The sequence below is a fragment of the Tachysurus vachellii genome, chromosome 16 (genome assembly GCF_030014155.1).
Source record: "Tachysurus vachellii isolate PV-2020 chromosome 16, HZAU_Pvac_v1, whole genome shotgun sequence".
NCBI classification, from domain to species: domain Eukaryota; kingdom Metazoa; phylum Chordata; class Actinopteri; order Siluriformes; family Bagridae; genus Tachysurus; species Tachysurus vachellii.
The window spans coordinates 20,910,612-20,920,682 of record NC_083475.1 but is presented as its reverse complement, the minus strand read 5'-3'; the positions used below and the strand labels follow the sequence as shown (position 1 = coordinate 20,920,682).

Sequence of the window (10,071 nt, the reverse complement as noted above, 5' to 3'; positions counted from 1 at the left end):
TTATACCAATTATTAACATGGTTTACAGGGTCGTTTTTAGTTAAAATGTGTTTGTTGTTCAGTAGAATAATCAATAAATACAAAGACACAGAGTTTGAATCACTAATGTGATCACAAAACGTGGCAAAAGTCATGGGCGCAAATAATTATACAAAGCACTGCATTTTTAAGTACATATGAGATTACTAACTAACTAACTAACTAACTATATAAATAAATAGATCATTTAATGGGCAAAATATAAGCATTTCCAGCAGGACCATTTTTTGGGGGAAGTTAAAAGAGTCGAGTTAGAGTATTGAGTCAAACGATTCAGTGACTCAAATGATCCAAGTCACCGAAAAGAATCGGAATTCTCATCCCTAATGTAAAAACAGTGTTGTGACATGGTAAGGTCACACGTTAATGTCTTAACGTTTATTGTTTATGTTGTTAAACAAATTTTTAGTATTGTCCTTTTACAGTATTGAATGTGCTGGTGATTAAAGGTGGATTTAATACAATCCTTTACAGGTTGATATTTCTTCAATTAAAAACCTCATAAACTTATTATAAGATTACATATTTATTGTCAACGGGGAAAAAAGGCACACGGACTCAAATGACTCAAATGACTCGGTCACGTGACACCGTGCATGTTTGATCCTGTTAGAGGCCTTTCACAGGAACACTGAAGTTTAATGCTCTCAGTGTGTAAAAGAGTTTTTTTTTTCCATGTCTCCTCCCTCAGGTTTAATCCCATTCAACACACTGAATCATCTTGTAAGTTAAACCTTCCAGCTGAATAAAGTGCCTCTGAGCACCAAACATCAACCGTCCAGAACTCTCACAAAGGACTCCCAAGATTTGTCCGTAAATTAAAATACATTCCTGTTCAGACAAACTACGTAAATCGTCATCAGTGTGACCGAGAAATCAGCTTGTGCAGAAAAGTGGATCGAATAAACACAACGTGAGCTTGAGGTCATAAGTACACGCTTTGTGCTCGTTAGTGTTTTGTTTATTAACGTGTCTCAAACTGTCCTGTCTGTTTGCTGTGATCCTATTGGTGGATTTCAGATGAGTGTCATGCCTGTAGCAGCGTTCACACTCTGATATCTTAATAAATAAATATCTTTAATCGCAACGGTGTGAAATTAAAATCGGTTACATCTGCATGCCGAAAGAAATGTAATATTCATGAAAAGCGAATCAATTCTAAAACTAACATAAACCTCGACTAGATCGACTTTATTTCGTATCAATAGCGTTTGTTACTGCATTTCTTGATCTGTGATATTGTCGTCCATAATTTGTAATATTGGCATAGGATTCTTTTTACACTTTACCCTTGATTGTTCATTTCATGTTCCAGCTCTTTGTTCACGTGACCTTTTATGGAGTTTTGTGGGAGTGACTATGCAAATGAGGCAGCTTTTGCTCTGTGTTCAGTGTATGCACTCAAGCAGGAAGAGAACCAATCACCAATCAGTTCTTGCAAAAATAAATAAATTAAAAAATTTTTAGTACAGTTTAGTTTATATAAAACTAAATAAATAAGTAAGTAAATAAATCAATCCACACAACGTTGTTCAAAAATCGTTCAATAAGCTGAACACATCAGTCGACGATTTTTACAGCTTTTTAGACACAATTTGTAAAACTTACTGGATATAATGAAAGAAAATCTTTGTTTTATCTACTTTATTATTACTGTATAATGTTAACAGAAATATTACTGTTTGTGAATAATATGTTGAAAGGAATATTTTGATTGATATATTTGCCATTTTGGACTCGGTGCAAGCAGGAGGCTGTAATGAATGTGATGTTTAGTTGAAAATCCACGTACTGTGTATAAAACTAAAAGTAAAGTGGGCTGATATTATTTAAATATAGCGAGAGTCTGAGTGGGTGAAAGTATCACAGTGAGACGATTTCAAACCCCATCAGTCTGAGACTAAAACCCGGTTATTTTTCACCCCTGGCTTTCTTTTCTGTGATTACTGATTTAAAAACACGTCACATGAGCAGGTTTGCTGCACATCCTCTAACCTTGAGCGCAGAAGAGTGTGTTAACAGACTCCATTTCTCTGAACGGTCATGAAAACACGCATTAACCGGCGAAACCAAATGGATTATAATGACAAGAGTCGGCCATAACTGCGTGGAAGTCGTAGCACACGTCCGCCGTCGCTAGACAGTGTGACGCATACAGTACGTGTCTCCATTAGTGCCTGGAGATCGTGTGAACTTCCAACACGCATGAGCACTCACACACATCCACCAAAACACACACGCACTCTCGCTCGGATGTGCGGCAGGTGACCTGGAAACTCGCTGGATGTGTTCACAGAGCTGCAGCGACGGGGTCAGAGGAGCTCATACTCAGAGCTGATGAGAGGAAAAATAAAATAAAGTAATGACAGACACACATACACACACACACACACACACACACACACTTCACATCCCATTTTCAAGTTTGTTCCGCATCATGGATGATCCAAATACCTGAAAATTGTTTCACAATTGTGTTTAAAAATTGTGTTAGAACTGTGAGATGATTATGAATCTGAGAAGAAGTTAATCCGTCATCAAGTCCAAGACCAGAACATACGGAGATTGAGTCATGATCCAGAGTGGAAACAAAAAAAAAAACAAAAATCCTCCAATGGAAAAACCAAGATTTTACTTCAGCTGCTCTGCACAGATGATTATGTTGATTTCTAGAAGAAGTAGTTTCTTATTTACCAAAACTACACAATCCAAATGCAATTACTAAAAATAATCCAAGACAAGTCCATCAATATACAGGAAACCTACAGAGATCCTACATCTCGATGTCGTCATAAGCTTTGGGCTAAAAGATGCAGGAAGAACCTCATATGGGTGAGAAGGTCAGGGGGGCACTTACTTTTGACCATATAGAGTGTTTAATAGCTTTACATTCTCAACATACTAAGGGTTTAGAGTTGCCTTTAAGAAAAATGAACATTTCAATTTACAAGTTAGGGTTTTGGGATTAAAGGAGTTATATTTCTGTAATGTACAAATCAGAGCTCAAACTGAATTCCTAAAATATTTCACGAATTCTTCTTCTAAAAAAAAAAAAATAGATTTTTGGTTGAAATACTTTCGTGGAAAATGTTATTATAAATAATAAGTAATAATGTTTTTTAAACTAAAGCTTTTTGGGGTTATGTGACAACTGGATGAATAAGTGGGCGGTGCTTAAATACTTGAATTTTGATCTCTTTAAATTCATTCATTCATCTTCTACCGCTTATCCGAACTACCTCGGGTCACGGGGAGCCTGTGCCTATCTCAGGCGTCATCGGGCATCAAGGCAGGGTACACCCTGGACGGAGTGCCAACCCATCGCACGGCACACACACACACTTTCATTCACTCACGCAATCACACACTAGGGACAATTTTCCAGAGATGCCAATCAACCTACCATGCATGTCTTTGGACCGGGGGAGGAAACTGGAGTACCCGGAGGAAACCCCCGAGGCACGGGGAGAACATGCAAACTCCACACACACAAGGCGGAGGCGGGAATCGAACCCCGACCCTGGAGGTGTGAGGCAAATGTGCTAACCACTAAGCCACCGTGACCCCCATCTCTTTAAATAAATAAATAAATAAATAAATAAATCATTAAAAAAAAAATTTAACAGGACCTAAATGGTGATTTCTAGCTGCAGAGTCCTGATTTAAACACACACAGGATCCAGTCTCGGCTAAACTGTGTAGCTGTGACACTACATTCGTTCGTGTACGGCTGAGTGCAAACGTTTGTGCACCCTTCAGAACGAACACGTATCGGTGTAGAAATGTAACGAGTAGAAACGAGGCGTTTAGTGCGTTCACATATGTTGCTTTGTATTCTCTCTTCCTAACAGAGATGAATTCTCTAAAACAACTTTAAGACCTTTTTCAGATCAGATCAATTGTAATAAAGAGAAATAATTTATTTTTTTTCACCCAGTAACCCATTAGGGGTGCAGAAACTTTTGCACTGAAGTGAATCATCATAAATCATTGTAACGATTCACCGAGAGAATCATCAGCTTTTTCCTCTTGCTTCGACACAACAGACGAGTTCAGACACCGAAGATGTTTAGACCGAACTTAGAAACAGTAACGTATGAAATCACAACACTGTCACGTTCATGCTCCTTCTCCTGTATTAGTATTTAGTTCAATTACTGTGATATTCTTTGGCTTGTGTGTGTGTGTGTGTGTGTGTGTGTGTGTTGAATGTTCTGAACATTCTCTGATCCTAGAACAATAACAAACCAGACCACTGAGGCATTATGATCACTTTGAGCTTTTAATATTATAAACTTTACTCCAGAATTCATGTCACTCTCATGCACTGGGGAAATCACATGCAATGTTTCAGTAGTGAGTGTGTGTGTGTGTGTGTGTGTGTGTGTGTGTTTTCTCTATTGCCCCACCAAACTCATCTTCCTCTTCAGAGACTCGGGCATCTCTGGGGGAGGTGGGCGCGGCATGCGGAAATAAACCTTCACCGAATCGTAAATGAACCACTGCAGTGCAGTCAGCGTGCCGATCATGATGATGCGAGCAAACAGCCCTTTCCACACACCTGAAGATCAGAGGAACGATATAAATAAGTGTTTACACTTCTGTCTAACATGTTAAACCAAAAAGAAGGGTTAACATTTGTAGTTGTGGTATAAGTGCACCTCCTGGTGGTGATTCAGAGGTACTGCGTCTTCAGAGCATCATGGACAAATCTCTGTGTGTGCATGTGTGTGTGTGTGTGTGTGTGTGTGTGTGTGTGTGTGTGTGTGTGTGTACGTAAAGACTCACCCTCAGGTCCCAGCCTCTTTAGCACCTGTACGGCTGAGCTTCCTTTCTCCTTGTTCAGCACAGACACCACCGAGTCGGCCGGATGCGAAACCACAGCACAGAACACACCAGCTAATCAAATCAGGGATTAAAAGTGGGCGGGGCTTAATTGCTTTTTCAAATACTTCTGAACATAAACTAAATTGTTCATTTCTACCTGCAGAGCCTTAAACACACGTAAAATCTTGGCTAAACCGTGTAGCTTTGACATTTCCCCAATTCACGAAGAGCGGAGTGCAGATGTTTGTGCACCCCTCAGAACGAACATGTTTCCTAACATGTAACAGTAATGTATAATCTAATACACACATTATTCCATATGAATTATTATAATTATTATTATTATTATTATTATTATTATTATTAGTAGTAGTAGTAGTAGTAGTAGTAGTAGTAGTAGCAGGATCATTAGGGGTCGAAGCACCTAGTGTATTAAATCCCTTAAAAGAGGAATATAAAGTGGAAAGATGTATGATGTGGAATATAAACTCACCGATATAACCAGCGATGAAGGTTACGACGAGCTGCTCGGGTTTGGAGCAGGCACTGCGAGGTTTGGGCACCACATACTTGTACAGCATCTCCACGGTGCGCTCGAAACACGCAAACTTCATCATGGTGTAGGGGATCTGACGCAGCCACAGAGGATACACACCTTTGTAAAACCTATAAGAAAGATATAATAAATAATAATAATAAAATGTCCGTTACTGTGCATTATACATGTTCTGTTTCATCAGCTAGCTGGAAGATCGGTCAGGTAAAATTCTTGTTGGTAAAAATATATTTGAAGCATAATGTTACTATTATAGTAAAAGCTTTTTTTGCATGTTATACTCAGTTATTGATGGGTTACGTTATGTTATATTATGAGCTCTGCCCAGGCAGCGAGAGCACGTAGTGCGGTGTTCTATAACTTGTCTTTCTGAACAGAGAAGAAACAGTTATACTGCATGCTATACTCAGTTCTAATCTATTTCACTTAGTTATAATGCAGGTTATAGCCAGATACACTCTATATTACACTTTATTATACTCTGTTACATTCACCGCATTCAGCAGACACTTACATTTATCTCATTTATACAGCTGAGCAGTTAATGCTTAAAAGTCTCGCTCAAGGGCCCAGCAGTGGCAGCTTGGTGTTCCTGGGATTTGAACTCATAACCATCTGATCAGTAGCCAATAAACTGTTATACTGTATTACTTTATAATAATCAGTTACACTTTGTGCTATAATCAGTTACACTCCGTGTTATAATCAGTTACACTGCGTGTTATAATCAGTTACACTGCGTGTTATAATCAGTTACACTCCGTGTTATAATCAGTTACACTCCGTGTTATAATCAGTTACACTCCGTGTTATAATCAGTTACACTTTGTGCTATAATCAGTTACACTCCGTGTTATAATCAGTTACACTGCGTGTTATAATCAGTTACACTGCGTGTTATAATCAGTTACACTCCGTGTTATAATCAGTTACACTCCGTGTTATAATCAGTTACACTACGCGTTATAATCAGTTACACTGCGTGTTATAATCAGTTACACCCTGTGTTATAATCAGTTACACTGCGTGTTATAATCAGTTACACTGCGCGTTATAATCAGTTACACTGCGCGTTATAATCAGTTACACTGCGCGTTATAATCAGTTACACTCCGTGTTATAATCAGTTACACTGCGTGTTATAATCAGTTACACTGCGCGTTATAATCAGTTACACTGCGTGTTATAATCAGTTACACTGCGCGTTATAATCAGTTACACTGCGCGTTATAATCAGTTACACTGCGCGTTATAATCAGTTACACTGCGCGTTATAATCAGTTACACTCCGTGTTATAATCAGTTACACTCCGTGTTATAATCAGTTACACTCCGTGTTATAATCAGTTACACTGCGTGTTATAATCAGTTACACTGCGTGTTATAATCAGTTACACTGCGTGTTATAATCAGTTACACTGCGTGTTATAATCAGTTACACTGCGTGTTATAATCAGTTACACTGCGTGTTATAATCAGTTACACTGCGTGTTATAATCAGTTACACCCTGTGTTATAATCAGTTACACTGCGTGTTATAATCAGTTACACTGCGCGTTATAATCAGTTACACTGCGCGTTATAATCAGTTACACTGCGCGTTATAATCAGTTACACTCCGTGTTATAATCAGTTACACTGCGCGTTATAACCAGTTACACTGCGCGTTATAACCAGTTACACTGCGCGTTATAACCAGTTACACTGCGCGTTATAACCAGTTACACTGCGCGTTATAAGCAGTTACACTGCGCGTTATAATCAGTTACACTGCGCGTTATAAGCAGTTACACTGCGCGTTATAAGCAGTTACACTGCGCGTTATAATCAGTTACACTGTGTGTTATAATCAGTTACACTGCGCGTTATAAGCAGTTACACTGCGGGTTATAATCAGTTACACTCCGTGTTATAATCAGTTACACTGCGCGTTATAATCAGTTACACTGCGCGTTATAATCAGTTACACTGGGTGTTATAATCAGTTACACTGCGCGTTATAATCAGTTACACTCCGTGTTATAATCAGTTACACTGCGCGTTATAACCAGTTACACTGCGCGTTATAACCAGTTACACTGCGCGTTATAACCAGTTACACTGCGCGTTATAAGCAGTTACACTGCGCGTTATAATCAGTTACACTGCGCGTTATAATCAGTTACACTGCGCGTTATAATCAGTTACACTGCGCGTTATAAGCAGTTACACTGCGCGTTATAATCAGTTACACTGTGTGTTATAATCAGTTACACTGCGCGTTATAAGCAGTTACACTGCGGGTTATAATCAGTTACACTGCGCGTTATAATCAGTTACACTGCGCGTTATAATCAGTTACACTGCGCGTTATAAGCAGTTACACTGCGCGTTATAATCAGTTACACTGTGTGTTATAATCAGTTACACTGCGTGTTATAATCAGTTACACTGCGCGTTATAAGCAGTTACACTGCGCGTTATAATCAGTTACACTGTGTGTTATAATCAGTTACACTGCGCGTTATAATCAGTTACACTGCGCGTTATAATCAGTTACACTGCGTGTTATAATCAGTTACACTGCGTGTTATAAACAGTTACACTGTGTGTCATAATCAGTTACACTGCGTTTTTTACTGAGTGATATGATCTGCTACACTGTGTGTTATAGTGCGTTATGTGCTCTGCTACATGGTTATACTGCGTTATACTCACGCCCACAGCCCCTCCTCTGCATACATTTTAGGGACGCACTCCCTCAGAGTTCTAGCGTAGCCTGGCTGAGTCTGGATGCGCACTTTACACGCCTCCATGGGGGCCAGAGCAACATCAGCGAAGAACTCGGCGCTGGCAGAAGCAGCCAAGTACACAGATGTTCTCCAGAGATAAGCGTTCTCCTGTGGATCCACACAGACAGATGATTCACACATCACCATCACACCACAGTGATACATCAGCAGGAGCACAGGTTCTTCCCATACTCACCTCTCCTAGCCTGTCATTATAGAGCGCTTTGAAGAGCTCGTAGAAGCCAAACTTACAGAGACCCTGCATGGAGTAGCCGATAAACGTCGGCGCCCAGCCTCGGCCCAGACCCCGGAGCCCGTCCTCCCTCACGGTCACGGAGAAGCCGTTAAAGATGGACTTGTATTTACCTGGGTTTACCTGAAACACATCACGCAGAACGTATTGTGGAGTTCCGTACAAATTCGCCGGCATTTCGAATCGCCATGGAGATACGAACCTGGATGCGACATTTGATTAGGTCCAGAGGCACGACGGCGGTGTGTGTGAGACCGCAGCTCAGGACGCCTCCGAACCCGCACAGGGCGTAGTATTTATTAGAGCCGTACTCACAGCTCACATCAGACTCTTCTACAAGAAACAATTTTTTTATTAGCTGCATGTCTGGTTCCACCGTACAGGTCCCCGTGAACGTGCTGTTGCTATAGAAACGGTAATGTTAATACGGCCAGAGTAGCTGTTCCTAATAACTCTAAGAAACAAACGAGCGCACTTATGACCAATCAGAACGCAGAACTCAACAGCGATAACATTTCCGAGGTTCAGTAAGTGATACACGTGTGTGATGTGATGGAGTGAACAGGTACAACAACAAACAACAGATAATCATCTAATTTAATATAATAAACAGATCAGCTTAGAAAAGGTAAACAAATGAACAACAAATGAATAAATCCCTGATTAAACAGCCTTCAAACTGCTAATGACGGTCACGTCTAGAAATACGTTACCACGATAGGAAGCGGCGGTCAAAACCCGGCGTCTCTGTTCATCTCCCTGCTGCTGCTGCGGTAAGGAGCTTAGCGGCGAGTGGAACAGGTTCACAAGGGATAAAGACTTCGGTCCTGACGAGTACATGTTCACCAGCAACTTCCTGTAAAATCTGAAAGAATGAAAATCCTGAGAGACTGAAAATAAAATCAATAGAGATGAATGAAAATATTAAAATGTTAAAAAAGCAGAAGTCACCAATAAATAAATAAATTAATTAATTAAAATAAATTTGCTCCTTAAACACAAATCAGAAAAAAATACAAACAAAAATTCAATCTGAATTAAATCTGAAGTTCAGTGAGGACACTGGGAAAAAAATCACTCACCTGTGGGACGGGACGCAGAAACGCTTCAGAGAGTCGGCGAGTTCCAGCGTCACGCAAACCAACGCAGCACTCGCACTAAATCCTCCTTCAGTGTCCTTCAGTGACGTCAGAGACGGAGCTCAAACCTGCTCAACCCTCACACCTCTAACCACTCGGGTTCAGGGGCAGAAATAAATAAATAAATAAATAAATAAATAAATAAATAAATAAACAACTCACTTTTACACAATTTCATCAAGGTTCCTCGTAGGACTAAAGGTTCTACACAGAACTGTTACTGAAGGTCACGAGGTTACGACAAGGCCTCATTTCAGCTTTAAGACTCAAATCTATTCTAAATTTATGAAAAAAAAATGCAACCTTTAACAAATTCTACAAAAATAATAAAAAAGAAATTTATAATGACGCCCCAATTAAAATTGACGACAGAAATACATTTATTTAGTAAAGAATTAGTTTTAAGTTTAATAAACAATTTGTAATGAGAATAGAATGACGATGACTGATGACTTTTATTTTGTATTCAATAAACAATTTAAAATA

General features: G+C 39.5%; 1 protein-coding gene across 2 annotated transcripts; it reads right to left on the bottom strand.

Moving 5' to 3' along the window:
- Positions 1-4,302: 4,302 nt before the first annotated feature.
- Positions 4,303-9,731, bottom strand: slc25a3a (solute carrier family 25 member 3a). 2 transcript variants are annotated; one of them, XM_060889654.1, is made up of 8 exons: positions 9,529-9,731; positions 9,160-9,311; positions 8,649-8,779; positions 8,390-8,569; positions 8,120-8,301; positions 5,360-5,532; positions 4,828-4,938; positions 4,303-4,600 (listed from the first exon to the last, which is right to left on the bottom strand). In XM_060889654.1, exons 2-8 carry the CDS (start codon positions 9,284-9,286, stop codon positions 4,437-4,439), a joined length of 1,068 nt encoding a protein of 355 aa, XP_060745637.1. In that variant the 5' UTR covers positions 9,287-9,311; positions 9,529-9,731; the 3' UTR covers positions 4,303-4,436. The 2 variants fall into 2 exon arrangements, with proteins under 2 accessions (XP_060745637.1, XP_060745638.1); XM_060889655.1 differs by having other exon boundaries at positions 9,160-9,302.
- Between the last annotated feature and the right edge of the window lie 340 nt (positions 9,732-10,071).

Bases quoted from the DNA above. Each gene is read 5' to 3' on its own strand.
- slc25a3a (XM_060889654.1), bottom strand. From the start codon at position 9,286: ATGTACTCGTCAGGACCGAAGTCTTTATCCCTTGTGAACCTGTTCCAC. The intron at 5,533-8,119 runs GTGAGTATAACG...TCTTTCTTATAG, and splicing joins GCAGAGGAGGGGCTGTGGGC to GTTTTACAAAGGTGTGTATC. The intron at 4,601-4,827 runs GTGAGTCTTTAC...TCTGATCTTCAG, and splicing joins AAAGAGGCTGGGACCTGAGG to GTGTGTGGAAAGGGCTGTTT.